An 18,628-nucleotide genomic window follows, 5' to 3' on the forward strand; every position below is an offset into this window, starting at 1 on the left:
TGTGAGTTTTGAGTTAATTCATTGTAATCCTTGTATATTGTTTTTCACATAGTGGAAGATGGTATTCTCACCCGTGGATGTAGGCTTGGCCGAACCACATAAATCTTGGTGTTCATCTTGTGACTTGTGTTCTTTTTACTTTTCCGTTTATCTGTGCACGATCAGATCGGATTTGGCCAGTGGATTTCTCAACAATAAAGGGGAAAGAAGCAAACGTATCAGGAGACTACCTTTCAAAAGTAGATTGCCCATGTGAAGGGGAAACTATTCCTCTTCCCATTGTACCTCCCGCCCTTCTCAATACTGTATTAATGGATAGCTCAAGGAGAAGCTATGAAAGATTGTAATTCTTATTCTTATTACTGAACTGGTAGGGGTCCACAGTCCACTAGTGTTGAAATTAGTTTACCTACTAAAAAAAGAAATAGAAGAAAATAAATAGTCTAACCTAGCTAGTGTTGAAATTTGTTAGACCTAACATGACTCACATGTAGCATATATACACGATGAAAATAGCAAACAAACTATAACCCATACACAATGGGCCGGGGACACATGTTTACGTGGGCCAGCAAGATTTCCTACTTATACGTGCGAGTTGAAGAGAAATCCACTATAAGCAAGAATAAAATATTATTGTAATTTTTTTTTTTTTTTGATGGGGACCCCTACCGATTTATTAGATAAAGAAAAAGATAGAACAATAAGATCACAAACCAACCCTAAGTCGGAACAAGCGAGAAGGGGGAACCAAGGCTCTACAAATAAGAGCGACAAGCACTAAGCCTAAGAGAACAAAATGATCAATACTTCTGAATTACATAATCATCTAATTTTGAGGGGGTGAGATGGGCTCTTTGTGAGCGCTTTGGCCAGGTTCTCTTGGGAACTTCCTGCCAGTTTGATTGTCCAACATCCAGGGTCTCCTCTTCACCGTTATCCTCATGATCGGCTTGAATCAAGTGGACTTTATTGAGTTCTTCCGCCCAGGATACATTCTTTTTTGGAGAGACTCCAGGGCTTTTTATGCTTGTTTGAAGTGAGGGAGTCTCTTCAGGTTCCTCTGATCCAGAGTCGTCTTCACACTCTTCGTCTTCACTCTCTTCGTCTGAACTAGAGTATTCGTTAAAGCTTTTGGGTTGGCCCTCTTCTTCTTCATGCTCTTCTAACAAGTTGAAACTATTGTGGGTCTGATTGCTATTCTCTGTAATCCCTTTTGCTTTGAGTGCTCCTTTTAATGATGAAGAAGATTCTCCCACAAGGACAATCTCCAGACAAGGGACCAAGATTGGCTCTTCATTCAAGTCTTTTTTGTCAGAATTCTTCACAGGCTCAATGGGCATTTCTTTCCATTCCTGATTTGGTTTTTTTGTTTGCTGAGTGTTGCTTTTCGGACAGTTTGCATTTGTATGGCTGAAATCTCTACAGCACAAACAAGCTGAAGGGCTCCAATCATACTCAATCTGCTAATTGTTTTAATTTAGCCAAGTGCAACGATGGGCATTGGTTTGGTATGCTTTCTCTATTATTCTTTTGCTTCTTTACATACTACCCTGTCCCTTGTTGGGGAAAAAATAAAGTCTGAATTTTCCACAGAAGCCGCCTCAAAGTATTTGATCTTAGGTGCATTTTACTATGGGGCGATGATATTTTCACGCCATACCTCAGCAGAACGCATTCGCCCCCCTTTTAACGTGAGTTGCCCACTATTCACGTTATAAGGGGGGCGAATGCGTACTGCAGACGGGGTGAAAATATCATCTCCCTTACTCTGGAATCATATTATAGACTCCATTCTCCCCTTTAAATCATGGAAATTACCCACATATGGAGAGAAGCCAATACCGACACGGATTGCATATCCAAAGTCGACTGCCCTTGTAAAAAGATAAGACATTCATGTTCCCACATCTCCTCTCCCTCTCCTAAATTTTGTATTTGTGGAAATTCGGGTCGGGTCAAACCCGAAAAATCACAGGTCGGGTTATATTTGAGTCGGGTCCGGGTTTGGGTTTAGGTTGAGGTTTCGGGTTGACTCGACCCGCATCAAAACCCGACATTTAAAAAAATTACCATTTTTCTATTTTGTTTTTTAGAACATAAAAACCTAAAGGGGAAAGATATCACCATAATCGGGTCAACCCGACGCAACCCGAATTGAGAAATCAGGTCGGGTTCGGGTTGAAATATATATTTTTCTTGTCGGGTCGGGTTCGGGTTGACAGTTTAGAGCTTTGGGTTGGCTTCAACCCGACCCAACCCGACCTAAGTTGCACCGCTAGTGAAACTCAATTTGTCCGATTGTAACTTGAATCTACGTGCCTATGATCTCGTTTCCCGAGAAATCCGTGCAACGGAAGATCCTGAATTTGAGACTTGATTTGGTAGGAGTCTGCTAAACCCCAGATTTGCCTACAAAAAAAAAAGAAGGGAAAATTACATTTACACCCTTCTAGTTTTTGACACATACACTTCTACCCCTGTGGTTCTAAACGTGACAACTACACCCCCAAGGTTTCAAAACGTGACAAGTACACCCCCTCCATCAACGGTCCGTTGGATTAACCTGCCGGAAAGGCTGAAACTAACTATGCTTAATATTTTGATGACAGAAATACCCTCATTTGCAGAGGGATTAGGGTTACGCCATTTCCCACCGCCGCCGTCGCACCTCCAGCCACCGCCACCGTCGCCACTTTGGCCATTTCTCCACCTTTTCTTTGGAAGAGAAGAAAACAAAACATGAGTAGAAGCTGCTCTCTGCGGATTAGATAGTGATGGCCTCTGATAAAATCCACTTCGACGTGCTCTCTGATGCCCGAAACTCCTGCTACAAGGTATCCATCCCTCTCTTCTCTCCCTTTCTCCACCTTTTCTTTGGAAATAATAATTCATCATTTTTCTCCCGAGAAAGAGAGAAATGTTTTTGCCCTAATGACTAACCATATTCCATTTCATTAGGCACGAGACTCTTTTTATGCTTGTATGGAAAAAGAAGCCTGAAAGAAACCCACAGAAATTGCTACCATGGGTCTTCTCTACCCTGCCGAATGCAAGCAATTTCGGGATGAATTTGTGAAACAGTGCCGACCCACATGGGTAATTTAATTCTTTCATCACTCTAAATTCATCTATAAAGAAAAGAAGAAAAGGGTGTTTCATTTTTCTTGATTGGGATTGTGAGTTTGGAATTCTGTGTTTGTTCAATCTAGGTCAAGCATTTCGATCGTTAGTATTGTGCTAAGAATCGAGGAGAGGACCAATATCTCTCCCACAGCCTTATACTTTCAAGCCCTAGATGCTGGAATTTCAAATTTGTGTCCTTCTATTCATGTGGTAATTTTTTGTTCGTGGTAGTATGTGGTTGAAATGTGGAACTATAACCTTAATCTTTAGTTTTCAGGTTTGAAAACCCTAATTTTCAGTTGGGGAAGACGAGGGCATTTTGGTCATTTCCACCTCGCTATCCGGTCCATCCAGTTAAAAAAACCCAATGAAACCACAGGGGGTGTAGTTGTCACATTTAGAACCACAGGGTAGAAGTGTACGTGTCAGAAACTAGAGGGGGTGTAAATGTAATTTTTCCAAAAGACTGCCCTACATAGATAAATAGATACTAGTATTGAGGCGCAATGCTAAGAATGGATGTAAAATAGTGGCCAGACCTTATCAAAACATGAGCTGCAAAATGGTGGGCCCAATCCAAATACATAGGTCCCCATCCCGTTCTCAGAAATCAACAATGAAAAGGGAAAACCCAAACCCAAACCCAAACCGAATTGAGGTTGAGAAGAAATCTAGTATGACTATTATATTCTTGTATTATTATTTTGAGGTAGCACTCTCTCAAGCACCCCTTGCTGCGTACTTCAGATACGATCCAGAAACCAACAACCACCAATGCAGGCAGAACACCATGACTCTTACGGATTATACCTTGCTACTTGTTTAGGAAAATTTCCCAGCTGCCTTTGCCGAAGCACATGCAGGCAGAACACCATGACCAAGCAAGAAAACTTGTAAATCTCAAAGAATATATCAATTAAAAAAGTGGGTGTCAAAGAGAACTTAAATGGCATTTCAGAAAGAATATATCAATTAAAAAGAATTCATTGAAAAAATACAAATTAAGTCAAATTAATTCTATGTCATTTAAGTATTTCATGGAACACATTAATTCAAAAAGAATATATTGGAAAAATACAAATTAATTCCAAAGCAACATAATATGACATAAGTAATGAAGTAATATACAAAACCAAGTTCAGATCCACCAATAAATGAGAAATAAAAATACACACTCAATCTTGGAGGCAAACTTGTATATTTCCACGTTCGGGAGGTCCATTTGTGCAGCTCCTCTGTGCCAGATCTTTAATATGGTTCTTATTCATGTGATGCAGGAGGGAAGTGTAACAGGAAGATTTGGGAGGATACAACCAAATGGAATGGACGATATTAAGAAAGGGGTTGAAGAATATTAAGAGGGGAAACGAATTTGTTGCTAAAGTTTTGGGAAAACAATTGTTTTTAATGGATTTTGATTGCGAAACGGAGGGTTTTCTTTAGAAATAAATTCATTAGTCATTTTTACTTGATATAGGGATATTTCAGTAATTTTCCATAATCTTGGGGTATTTTAGTCATTTTACTCTATATGAGGTTATTTTGATCATTTTTATGTCATAAGGGTATTTTAGTCATTTTGCACGACTTGGGGTATTTTTTCCATTTTTACTTGGTATAGGGGTATTTCGGTCATTTTGCCTGACCCAGGGGTTTTGTAGTCATTTTACCTAATACGACGTATTTTGATCATTTTTAATGTCATGTGGGTACTTTAGTCATTTAACACTTCTTTAGTATATTTTGGTCATTTTAACCCCTTACGGGTCACATTTAGGTTTATAAATAACCTCTCGTAGAAAGGATTTATAAATCCAAAAAATTACACTAAAATGAGGAATTTGTAAATCTTGTGGATTTCATTCAAATCCAAATCCAGATGTCATAAAGGCTTGCCAAACGCCGAATTTGGATTAAAAATCCAAATTCACCTCCAAATCCAAATCCAAGGGGTATCCAAACGGGCCCTAATGGTGCCGAATTTGGAATTTACCAAGTTTCTATTCATATGTTGAAGGGATTTTAGGTAGTATTTGACGTGATCCTTATTGGCAACCATATTCAATTTTAAAATTACAACCACCAATTTAGTAGGTTATCTCGATTATCCAACAACTGATTTAGCAGAAAATTGAATTTTGAAAGTGAAATTTGATTAAGTGGGATCTAAACTAATAGTGGCAAGGTGGCAAATTCAATTTTATAGATGACAGTAAACTCAAATTAACTGAGGGAATCTTGATTTCTTTGCGGAAAAACTTTTCCAAAAAAATTTTCCTGGAAAAAAGACGAATGAGAACATAAAAAAACATGCATAATTAGGGGGGAAAAACATGCTTACGGGGATAATTTTTTATACCTATAAGAATTTTACAGTGATAAATAGGATAAAAATACTCATGTTTTTACATAGATAGTTTTAAAAAACTTACTTTTTTTACATCAATAGGAATTTTATGCAATTAGATTTTTACTTCAATAGGATTAAAAACTCATAGGGGAAAACATACTAGAAGAGAATTAAAATACTAGAAGAGAAAAAATAAAAAATAAAAAATAAAGGAGCACAAGTGGAAGAAAATTAAGAAACATAGGGGAAAACATAAAACACAAGATAGATGATGATGGTGAAGAAGAAAATAAATAAAACTGAAAAGGGTTAAATACAGAATTGCCCCTAAAATTAGGGCAAGATAAAGTAGAAGTAGAAGACTATGATTAAAACAAAACAAAAATCCTGAAATATTTGCAAAGAGAATAAACCCTTCGATTTGAGGAGTTTTCATTAAAGTGATGTTCAAACTGAGGCCACAAATCAAAGGATTATTTTGATAACGACACTACTCACTTTGTTTTACACACTTAAGCCCTCTTTTTGGATTGCAAGAATTTTTTTGAAAAGTTCGTAAAAGAAAAATATTTCTAAAATTTCCTACTTTTTTTCACTCACAAAAAAAAGATAAATTGAGCCAACCCTATTCAATTTTTATTTAGAGTGACCTTTAATTTAGGGAAGTGATGTATCTGGCCCTTTTGATTACTTGGGACACCCGGTAGCAGTGAACGTAGCAATCAGCCCTATTGAATCCTTCTGACATGAAGTACGTCAGCCCCTCTGCAGTCATTGATACACTGTTGCCCTGTCTTTCATTACAAATGAAACTAGAAATATAAGTGTCACCGTAATTGTCGCTACTACTTGAAATATAACTCTCAATAGTGATTTCAGAATGAATATAAGCATCAATGCAACTATTAATGTGATTATTCCAACTATATTTAATATCATACATGTAACGATCATAATAGCGATCGTCTCTCTTAGATCCGTTATTCGGATAATTAGAAAAAGAACCTTCTAGTTCACTTAGAAAAGAACTATCATTGTTAATCTCAAAAATCTAATTTTCAATATCAAAATAAACGGAATAAATGTCATTTCCCAAAAAGGGGCGGATATATCACTTCCCTTAATTTATGATGATTTCTGTTGGGGATAAAATCCGACCTCCAATGGGAAACTGACACATGGCGCTAAGAGGTTTAAAGGTTGTCCGATCACAGAATACTCCAAGAAAGGCAGGTTTCCATAACCGCCTAGGACTTCAGTCTATAAAGGGGAGACTAAACTTTGAGCCTTCGAGGTATGCATTTCATCTCACAATCAGCTCTCACTTCCTCTCTAGCTCAGTTTCTATTATTGTTGCCCGATTTAACCTAAGCATGAGTGTACCTTTGGAGTCCAACTTCAACCCTCCTTTCCGCCGTGTTTTCTCTTACCACAAGTCGTCTTCGAGAGCTAGCTTGGAAGACCACGTACTTCCGAGATTTAGTTCGGATTCCAGCGGAAACAATATCCCTCTAAATTAACTAGAATTATATCATTTAGCTCTGAATCGTGGAAAGAAAAAATTTTCCATCAAAAATGTTTTTCTTGCGAATCAAATAAGGCCTTATTTAATTAGCTTTCCAACGTCAACATCCTATTAAAAAAATACACAATAAAGTTCCATTATTAGTAGTGTGAATATCTGTCCCCTTGACGAATTGTGTGATTTTTGGGCCAAGATCAAAGCAAGGAACATGGGACCCACTGTTGGTAGACCCATCTCAGTGTGGTAAAATATCCAAGAGCAAAGCTAATAACGTGGGTCGAGAAAAGAAACAGCAGTAATTATGGGAGACCCACAAAAACATAAATCCCAGTTTGAAAGTTTTCTTCTCAATCCCAAATCAGACAAGATGATACAAATTACAGACGACCTTATACTCCATGTATCATATTCATGCAAATAACATATCTTGTGTCCTCATCTTGGGATGAACGATCCGATGACGCCGGCGATTATAGCCGTTGGATCTCCGAGAACGGCCGAGATGATGATCTGAACAGCCATCCCTGCAATCTCACAACACTTCTTAACTCTCCCTCTACGACGATGGTGATTAGCAAGTGTTCCTCTCAGACTAGGAATTCTAGTCTCTAGCTTCCTATTGCTAGTACCACCCGCCTTCTTTATATATATCTCATGCCAACTATCCACCAACATCTCCCTAGCACAAGCAACATGTAAATTATACTTCTTACATTCAGACCTATAACTCCAACTCCTCCCCTTCCTTCCACACTTATGACAAGAAGCACAAACCTTCCTATATAGAAAGAGCTTCATCTCGCCGTCTTCGAGCACACGTGGGAGGTTGGCACAACACGGGTGCAAATCGAACCCGCACGACTTACAATGGTAGACGAACCCGTTCACGTCCTTCTCGCATGCGTTGCAAAAACGAGGGATTTCGCCTGGAGGGCGGGCGAGGAATTGGAAGGAGCACTTGGTGTAGAAAGGGTGGTAGATTACGGGGGAGGGGATGGCACAGTGGCGGTGGAGGTCAAAATCGCAGAAGTCACACTTGTACCTAGAGCCTATTCCCACTTCTTTGCACCCATCACACTTGAAGGGTGCTTCTATGTACTCAAACTTGAGCTTATGTTGAGGGTGGCTAAAATGTGTAATCTCCCCATATTTCCCCATGCAAGTACAGAGGTATGTGGATATGAACAGCAATGCTATTTATAGGGGAAAGAGCGAAGGATTTGATACAAGGTTTTTTTTAAGTTAATCTTTTTTGCAAATGGGAGATTATATCTATTTGGAAGCCATTAATTATGTCATTTCTAAAGCACGTGTGGGCTGGACTTTTGGTCGTCGGTGGGATCAACAGACCAGATCATTTCCATGTTGCACATGTGGGCCCAACAAGTGACTGTTAGGAAAGAGCCTAACAGTCGCTATCTTTTTAACATTTCTCTAAAACTATTACAATCACTATTTGCAGATTATCTACCTTCAATACCATTTGCTTGTAAAATTATAAGCAAATAAGTTTTAGTGCTCTCTCTCTTACAAGGATAAGGGTATAGAAGGGTAGATGGCTTGAGGCTGAAGGATATTTGGCATTTATGCTTGTGGATGGTGGCACTATATGAGATGGATTTTGTCCTTGTATATGGTAGCATCCAAGTCCACAAACAAAATAAGGGGAGACAAACAGAATCGAATTAGTTCATGTCCCACATGAGAATTCGAATTTTTCACTTTCCTTGAGATGATAATGTGTTAAACTGACTACAGATATAGGTCCCACATATATAAAATTGATATCAACACTCAGCGCACGTGTGCAAGCGCACACAGAGTTGATAAATTATATTGTATTTGGCACCCTTGCAACCTCTTATATTTCACCAAAAGGAAAAATCATTTCAAAATATATATTTGATTGTTGGGAGAAGACCAACAAAATCCACTTAAAATAATATATCTAGAAAATTTTATTGTAGAATGTGAATATTATTATCAAAGATATTATTGAACAAGTTTTCTGTCCAATCTTGAACAAATTCTAACTCAAGAATCTAACAACTTGATTCTCCAGGATCTACAAAATTGATATACACTGTCACCACACATGTGCGGGTGCGGGTGCGTGCGCGGGCACACACGAAGTCGATAAACTAAGTGTGTTCGCATGCTCACCCATTCAAACGTGCAACCACTGGCTTCCTTTCTGACCTAGCATGAGGGTAAAACAAAATTTAATCCCATTTTTAATTAAGACAAAATATGGGCATAAAATTTGTTTTTTGCCCATTTTACATCAAAAGAAACAGAGCCGAAACGGAGCCTATTAGGAAAAGGAAAATGATACGGGAACCGAGAATAAGACCGAGGAAGAAATCAACAATCAGCATACACCACATAGTTCGGTGAAATCAGCTTCCTGATTTTAAATCCGAATTCAAAAAAAAAAAAAAAAACGAGGCACTTTTGTAAAGTATAAAAGATTAAATTACGCTTTCTCCAACAGCTGAGTAACTGGTAGTTTCACATGGTATCAGAGCAAAGGTCCTGGGTTCAAACCTTCTTGATGTCAAAAATCCACATGCAATGGTCAACCCAAAAGTGGGGCCACATGTGCCCCGTGTAGGCCAACCCAGAGAAAGAGGGGTCACATGTAAGGGGGAGAGTATTAAAGTATAAAAGATTAAATAACGTCTTTTCCAACAACTTAAACTTTTGGAGTAACTGGTTGTTTTACAGGTTTTACATGGCCAGGTGGTGAATGGGGATTGTAGGGTTCTCAACTTGGTCATAATCTCAGTTTCCCTAGCAGAACTTGTATGGAAAATTATTTTTAAAAAATATATCTGGTTCTTGGGAGAATACCCACAAAATTCACTTGATAAAAAATAATATCTAGAAAATTCATTCATGGAATGCGAATATTATATCTTACTGGAAAGTGATTTAAGAGATAGGAGATGATTAGATTGATAAATACTTCTTAGCTTTAATACTCTCTCAATAATCTTACTAGTTTCTGTCCTTGAAACAAATTCTCTCTTTCTTTGTTCTCCTTTTCATTTAATTTCCCCTTAAGGCAGTCAAACCTTCCTATAAGCATGTGTTGGGTGACATTGCAAGGAGATGAATATCAATAGAAGATCCACCAAACAAGTGAGTCGTCCACCACCCATAGATTTTATTTTCTAGCAAAAGTAGAAATGATGGGGAGGAACAAATTCCTATAGATATGTACTTATTTTAGTACAGATTTCGATCTTCAAGAAACCAAAAGAAGAGTACGTATCTATTGAGAATACATTATAGAAGTTGGCATAGACATGACATGGAGGTGTTATTCTTTTTGTACAAAAATACAGGACAAGGAAAGCTTAATGGAATATGATTCCCGCATGTGGTTTCCTATAATATAATCTGGTCTAAGTAAAGGGGCATGGAATTTATTACTAAAAGGCATTTTCAATGTATGAGAGACCAAATTGGAGGCAAAATCTCATCTAACCATATATTTTATTTTATTTTGGCTTCTGTTTAGAAGACAATGAGATGGGCAAAATCTAAGAATTTCAGTCCTAAATTTTGGAATTTCTGGAATTTCGGTTAATTGTAATTTAAAAAAAAAATATATATATATATATATATATATATATATATATGAGAGAAGTGTTTCTGCGCAGCTGCGTAGAGAGATATCTGCGCACTATCCATCGCTTGTAATTGTCATATGTCAGTAGTATTTTCTTTGTAATTGTCATACTTTGTCACCCTTTTTCAGTAATTTTTCATTTAAAACTTACCATCTTTATCACAAATCTAATACACCGTAATGATTACTATTTTTTTTTTCTACTTTTGCTAGCAACATTTGCACCCATTTACTTCTTCCAATCTTTGCATCCGGACGGGCCACAAGCCGAGCAAGTGGAATCGGCGAAGGTGGCTAGCAAATTCCTGTAAAAGAAAAAAGGGAAATGTTATCAGCACTACTTATTTTGATGAGGGCACTCTTACTTTATTAAAAGTACGGTATGGACCGCAACATTGGATGATCCAAACCGTCCATTAGATGGGGCACAACCTTTTATTAAAAGTACGGTATGGACCGCAACATAGGATGATCCAAACCGTCCATTAGATGGGCCACAACCCATATAGGTTGTGCCCCAAAAATCATTTCCGTAAGTTAATCCTAACCCTCCGATCTGAATGTTAGAGGGTTGATCCAACCACCTAACAATATTGAGGGTACCACCTTTCACTGTGAGATTGTCCATTTCTCTTCTTCTTGGCAGTTATATAGATGACTCAAAAAGTTAGCTATATATTGAACTCATATCTAAAGGTTTGAGTTGTGATAGGAGACAAAAAACTCTGATAGGAGACAAAAAAATTATTTCGCTGCTCTCTCAAAACTCTCCCTTAAATTGGAATATTGATGAAATCTTGCCCGGCTTTCATAACAACTTGTAGTTCAATAAGTGACCGCCTAGCAGCTACACCAAGTTCAACATTACAGACTTCGCCTTCATTTCATTTTGTTCACTAAGAACTAGTACATACAAGCAGTTCTTTTCAGTTCATACAACTCAAGATAGAAGTTCAAAAATTTCACATCAGTTCAATTGATTTCTTCAACTTGAAAGTGCTTCAAATAGGCATTGCTTCAAAAAACACTTGTCGCGATCCCTGGACATATAATACAAGCAAAGGTAAGACCGGGAATGGAATAGGTAGAAAACTCACCTTCTAAAGGAAGAAAATAAAAATAGATGGAAGTATAAGATGAAATAAGGATAAAACATAGTCATGCTCTGCTACATAGCAAGCTTTCGGTCACAAAAGAGATATATAATCGCTCAAAAGTCCCATGCGAATCACCCAGTTTAATTAGATTCAGGTATATTTTTCTCCCCCATTTCTCATGAATTTTTTTAGCTGGTGTAAGTGGGTATTTTCAAGCAAAGATCCTGGGAAGTATTAAGCTTCCTTGATGAATTTACATAGGTTTATTGCCTTGTAAAGTGTTGTGCATCATACAAATTGAGTGGTACAGTAACTACAAAATCCTATAATTCATGAGGGGAAAAAAACTATTGCGAGAGTAGAGAAAAAAGTCCTTGTATCCATTTGAGCCTCACAATCCTATAATTCATGAGGAAAAAAAAAAAAAAAAAAAAAACTATTGCGAGAGTAGAGAAAAAAGTCCAGTCAGCAATAACTAATAAAAAAAAATAGCTAACTCTGCTTAAAATAAGCTTTTCAGTCACAAAACACCATGAAAATCAAAACACCATCTTCCAATGTATCCAAAATATCAATGTACAAAACAAAACATTCACAAAGATACTACCACATACTTAGTGAAAGGAGCAACATCACGAAGCGATATCTTCCGCTTCCTCTTCCTCTTCCTCCTCCCCCTCGTGCAGTGTACCCATCTATTAGAACCAATAAAAATTTAGTAATAATCGGAGAGAAAATTGCAACATAGAAAGAACTCAAAGTCAAACCTTGGCTTTCTTTTTACATGTTCTCAGATTATGTCCCAACTCCCCACAACCACTACACTTCCGTTTTCCCATCTTAGATTGGGAGAGCTCTAATGAAGATTTCAAGCGTGATGCTTCCCTCGGCCGGCCCTTGGTTTTCACAACTTCAGGGTTTCGAATACATATCCCAGGTGCTTGAGTGAGAAGAGAGTTAGACTGCACTTGGCTGGTAAATACTGGTACGTGAACTTGCCTGTCTTTCTTTCTCTGCTCAATCTCAACCACCAATCCAGAGTAAAATTCATCCAACTTCTTTAAAATAAAGTCGTCATTATCGAGTTCCTCATCCACTATTCGTCGTTTTGTCATTACGGACCACCTTCTAAATGGGGTTGTGCCTTCGTTACCTACTTGACTTGTAGGAACTCCACCTAACAACTGATATCTAGCGTCAATTGTCCATCTCCTTAGAATGTAACGCTCGGAAATGAAAGTTAATTGCTTATGGTCAAATACGGCCAGAATATGCCTGCATAATATACCTGAAGTCTCAAACATGACGCAATCACAAGTCGCAGTAACACCATCGAAATCGTTGTACACAACCATACGCCCTTTTGACATTTCATTATCCCCACGTTTCCTTCTTACATTGAAGGTAGTCTCGTCGCCAATTTTACTATGTTTCTTGCCCCAATATAATCTACTACCATTAAGCTCAGCCAGAAAAAGGCCAAAAATTGTCCTTGTATAGTATTTCCCAGGATCATCTTCCAATGGACTACCTGTAGTCATTGTCGCCTTTGAATTTTTTGACTTGAAATCCTCTTGTGTTTCTTTCCTACGACGGTCAGCAAGCGCTTTCTCATATTGATCAACAAAATCACGCAGAGAAGTCTTCTGGTTAACAAAACCATCGAAGAAAGCATTCATGCTTTCACTGCGCTGACTAGAAGTCATGCCTGCAGTGAAAGTACCTTTCCAATAGGCCGGGACCCAGTGAATCCTTAGCTCCCACATCTTACTTAGCCAATCATTCTCATCAATTTTATACTTCAAACATAATCTTCCCCATTCCATCTCACATTCATCTATATCACCCGTGTTATACCAACGGTAGTAATCCTTTGGAAAGTCACCATCTGCCTCTCTCATTGCAGGAACATGCTCAACTAGGTGCTTTGTTATGTGCCAGGAACAAAACCGATGACGTGTATTGGGGAAGACATTCTTAATTGCATTTCGCATTGCCACATCCATATCGGTAATAATAGTTCCTGGAACTTTTCCATGCATACATTGCAGCCACTGCTTAAACAACCAAGTGAAGGTCTCCTCAGTCTCATCGGCGAGGAGTTCACATCCAAACAATATAGACTGCCTGTGATGGTTGACCCCTGTAAATGGTGCAAAGGGCATCAAATACATATTGGTCCTATAAGTCACATCGAAGACAATCACATCGCTGAAGGTCATATAAGACTCTCTTGCCCTCGAATCAGCCCAGAACATAGATCTCAATGTGCACTCTGAGTCCAACTCAATAGAAAAAAAGAAGTCCTGCTCTTCAGCTCATTTTCGTTGGAGACGCTCGGCCACTATCCCAGCGTCTAACCCCATATTGTTCTTCTTCTTCAATCTCAAATGGGACTGCACTTGCTGTGGTGAGAGAACACCATCTGCGCCATCGGATTGGACATTAATGACTTTTGCAATTCCAGCAGGCTGCAACCCAATTCCATGGTAACTATCCATCAAATTTTTAACACTCTCCTTCTTATATAGTCGGTTATGTGAACGATGCATGCGTCTTCTAAGTGGAGATGTGAGTTCATGCGAATGTTCGTCTTCAATGACTGACACTATCCACTTCTTGTCTTTCAAGTTAATCGCCATCTTCGCCTGACAATCAAGCCTAGCAGTGCGACGCGGAATCACTTCCCTACCAGCCTGTCTCTTATCATTAGGGTCTTTCTTCCCCTCCTTGTCGCACACATACTTTCTGAATATTACTTGATTTGTCTTGGTCGACTTGTTTGTACTAGATTTGCGCACTCCAAAACCTTTACTCAGGGCATAGGTATTATAATATACGTAGGCACGGTCAAAGGTATCAAACACCTGGCCAACAAACGGCTTCTTCGCTACACTCTCCTCGCCATTCCCATCATCAACATCTTCTACTTGATTACCTTCATTTAATTCTTCCCCTTGATCACCAGAAATTAAGGCGTGTTCATCAATATCATTTATCGATAAGTCGCATGCTTGCGACACAGCGTCCTCAACAAACCTTGAGGATGTGCCACATACTTCGTCGACAGGAAACACAGGAGCGGGAGACAAAGAATCATCCATCAAAGGTTACTCTATAACAACCAGCCATAACCCAACAAACCACCAACCATAAACTAGCAAACAACCACCCAGAAACAACCAAACCACCAGCAATAAACCAACAAACCACCAGCCATTAACCACCAAACCACCACCCATCAACCACCAAACAAATACCCAAGAAACAACCAAACCACCAGCCATAAACCACCAAACCACCACCCATAAACAAACAAACCACCAACAACAAACCACAAATAAAAAAAGATCAAAACAGCATATTTGAAGTAACAAATACCATGCATTTAAAGAACTGATATGATACAATTGATACCCTCAATCAATTTTTACATTTAATTTTGGGTCCAATAATCAGTATTGAACTCAGCTTTGGACTCAGATGAAAAAATGCAAAGAGTGACTTGGCAGAGAGAAAACCCCAACTTACTTAGAGAGTACACAAAATGGAGCCTTATGAATTTTGAGAACCAATTGGGAGTCCATAACTGATTATTGGACTCAAGACTCAGAACCGGTTCTCAAAATCCAAAACCAACAGACCCTTAATTGAAATCATCCTAATTGATTGTGTCGATAAAAAGATATGTAGAACTAGAGATGACTAGAGGGTGTTAAAAGGATTGAAAAACATTCAAAGAGATGACTAGAGGGTTTTAAAAGGATTGCAGGAATCCATACACATAAATCCATAAAAACATCAACCAATGCAAGACTTAGAAATAAGCGATTTCCATTCAAAAGGAATTGCAATTTAAAATTCCATCAAATAGCCATATAGAACCAATTGGGAGTCCATAACTGATTATTGGACTCAAGACTCAGAACCGGTTCTCAAAATCCAAAACCAACCAAAATACATCCTCAACTAAAACCCCTAAAGAACTCACAAAAATTAGAGTTTTGAAGGAAAACAAAAACAAATAGATTAGAAACCCAAGTGAAGAAGAAATATAGATTAAAAGGAAAAATAGATTTAGGAAAAAAATGAAAAAACAATAAATAGCTGAGCTTACCTGGTTTGGATCCTCGTCAGTGGAGAAGACGATTGACGAAGGGAAAGAACCGTGGACGAAGAGGGAAGAGGGAAGCCCAAAGTTGGGTCTCGGCCAAAGCTTTCGTGGTGGAGGAAGATCTTTCCGCCGCGGTGGAGATAGAAATTTCCGTCGAGGGTTATGGGAAACCCTAGTTTTTTGTCCTCTTTGTTTATGTACGATTGAAGAGGAAAGAGGGAAAACGCAGAAACATACAGAAAAAAAAAACCCTAGCTTTTTCTGGTTCGTTTTGGGAGTGGGAGAGAGAGAGAGAGTTACGAATGAAAGGTTTTCTTGTTTATAAAAGAGCATTTACGATACTTTTCTTGTTTATAAAAGAGCATTTACGAATGAAAGGTTTATAAAAGAGCATTTACGAATGACAGGCATTTACGACATAAGGCAAAGCAAATTCGAAATAAGCTGCGCAGATAGATATATGCGCAGCTGCGCAGAAACACTTTTATATATATATATGAGGAAACTGTTAACCTCACCAAACTTATGGTGAGCTAGCTTGCCCAATCACATGGGGGCCCACTTTGTTAGGATGATCCAAACCATTCATTTGAAAGTCCCTTACATAGATGGGGGGTGTACCAAAAATCAGCTCCATAGGATCATCCTAACCCCTCCATTTGTGGAGGACCATTTTTGTCCTCCACAAATGGAGGGGTTAGGATGATCCTATGGAGCTGATTTTTGGTACACACCCTATCTATGATAAGGCCTTGCAAATGAATGGTTTGGATCACTCCCCAAAATGTGGTGAGCTAGCTTGCCCAATCACATGGGGGGCCACTTTGTTAGGATGATCCAAACCATTCATTTGAAAGTCCCTTACATAGATGGGGGGGTGTACCAAAAATTAGCTCCATAGGATCATCCTAACCCCTCCATTTGTGGAGGACAAAAATGGACAGACTTGTGTCTGTCCATTTTTGTCCTCCACAAATGGAGGGGTTAGGATGATCCTATGGAGCTGATTTTTGGTACACACCCTATCTATGATAAGGCCTTGCAAATGAATGGTTTGGATCACTCCCCAAAATGTGGGACCCATGTGATTGGGCAAGCTAGCGCACCAACAGTTTCCTCCATATATATATATATATATATATATATATATATATATATATATATATATATATGTTACAAAATTTTGAAATGAATTAAATATACCAAATTTCGACCGAAATATCAGTTTTCCAAAGGTCCAAAACGGTTACCGAAACCAAAATTTTAAACCATGTTAAGAAGTTTATGAAATTTTGGTGATAAGTTTCTAAATTTTAGGAGTAGATTGATTTCTTTGTATTGGACGCTCAAGGCTATTTTGAAAGCCTTCCTATTTTGGACGTTTTATCTCAGAAGGAACCCATTAAATTTGGGAGCTTATATTGAATTTAGGGGCAATGATAGATAAAACTCATATAAGGGAGCCTTTGCATAAAGAGCTGCAAAAGGGCTTTTCATTGGATCCACGTTAGTTACATTTAAAAATCGGTTGAAAAAGTAAAATCAGTTACATTTGATGATGTGGATCCAATCAAGAGCCCTTTTTTGGATCTTTATGCAAGGGCTCCCTTCTATCTATCATTTCTCTTTTAGAAGTATGTTTACTCTTTTATTAGGATAGTATCTTAGTAATTTTTGGAATTCTATTCACAATAGAAGAGAGAGGGGGTTGGACAGTTTTGCTAGTAAGATAGAAAGGGCTGTTTGGATACGCAAATTTTAGAATCTAGGTTTTAGCTTGAAAATAGTGTAAAAGAGGATTCATGATCAAGCTGTTGTTGTCCTGACAGCATTTCTTGGATTTTAAGTAAGAAATCCATGTTTTAGAAATCTCTCCATATCTTGAGATTCCTAAAACCTGGAAACATGGGACGATCTCCTGCTCTCTTGTAGTCGGAAAGAAGGGCGAGAAATCTGAAAACGGCGGGTCTCTTTCTTCTCTCGGCTCCCATCTACAATTTTGAGGAAATCCAAGATTTTAATATCCGTGTATCCAAACGGCCCCGAAGTGTGTCTGAGAGAGAGAGAGAGAGAGAGAGAGAGAGAGAGAGAGAGAGAGGAATGATGGATTTTTCGACGACAACCTTGTCCAGGTCCTTCTTTTGTTGCCTTTCTCATTTCTTTTGTTCTTCTTATTTTCTCTCCTTTTTTCATTTTTTTTTTTTTTCGCCATATAAGCCTTCTCAACGGTGCTCTCGTTGAACTCTTCACTCAGCTTCTTCAAACATGGGGTTCTTCAATCATCATGCCAAGCGACAATACCATCTTATTAAACTTTGCATTCATAAAACCTAGATGCCTTTATATGTCTCTCACTGTCTCCTCCCAATGATCCATTGTTCCTCCGATTGGCTTCTACTTGAAGCTGCAGGATCGTGTTGCTCTCAAGGTTTAAAATTTCGGTTTCGGTGCTGGTTTCGGACCCTGAAATTTTGAAATTTCGGTCGAAATCTGGTACAAAACCCGAAACCAATATTTTATTTAATATTAAATTTTGGCCGAAATTAATTTTGGTCGAAATTTCGGGGAGTATTAAATTAATATTAAAAAAACAGATTTTTTGGGTCAAATTTCGGAAAAACCGAAATTCCGAAATTTCGACCGAAATAAATGACCATTTTGGTTTTGATCGATTTCGGTGTCGGTCTCCACTGAAATCTGAAATTTCGGTCAAAATTTAAAACCATGGTTGCTCTGATGTGACTTGTTACGTGCCTAATTAGTTGTAACACAAATAAAT

At 38.2% G+C, this 18,628-nt stretch overlaps 1 protein-coding gene and 1 long non-coding RNA gene across 2 annotated transcripts; one reads left to right on the forward strand and one right to left on the reverse strand.

Moving 5' to 3' along the window:
- The first annotated feature begins 671 nt into the window (after positions 1-671).
- On the forward strand, positions 672-3,166 carry LOC143858210 (uncharacterized). The gene is made up of 3 exons (XR_013238888.1): positions 672-1,511; positions 2,613-2,837; positions 2,962-3,166. It is a non-coding gene; the product is annotated as an uncharacterized LOC143858210 (long non-coding RNA).
- A 4,150-nt stretch (positions 3,167-7,316) lies between these two features.
- Positions 7,317-8,252, reverse strand: LOC143857991 (Cysteine/Histidine-rich C1 domain family protein). Its single transcript, XM_077368568.1, has one exon. The coding sequence runs from the start codon at positions 8,157-8,159 to the stop codon at positions 7,437-7,439; it is 723 nt and encodes a 240-aa protein (XP_077224683.1). The 5' UTR covers positions 8,160-8,252; the 3' UTR covers positions 7,317-7,436.
- Positions 8,253-18,628: the final 10,376 nt, after the last annotated feature.

The sequence above is a fragment of the Tasmannia lanceolata genome, unplaced genomic scaffold (assembly GCF_043159265.1).
Source record: "Tasmannia lanceolata isolate RefF3 unplaced genomic scaffold, GAP_Taslan_0.1 ptg000025l, whole genome shotgun sequence".
NCBI classification, from domain to species: domain Eukaryota; kingdom Viridiplantae; phylum Streptophyta; class Magnoliopsida; order Canellales; family Winteraceae; genus Tasmannia; species Tasmannia lanceolata.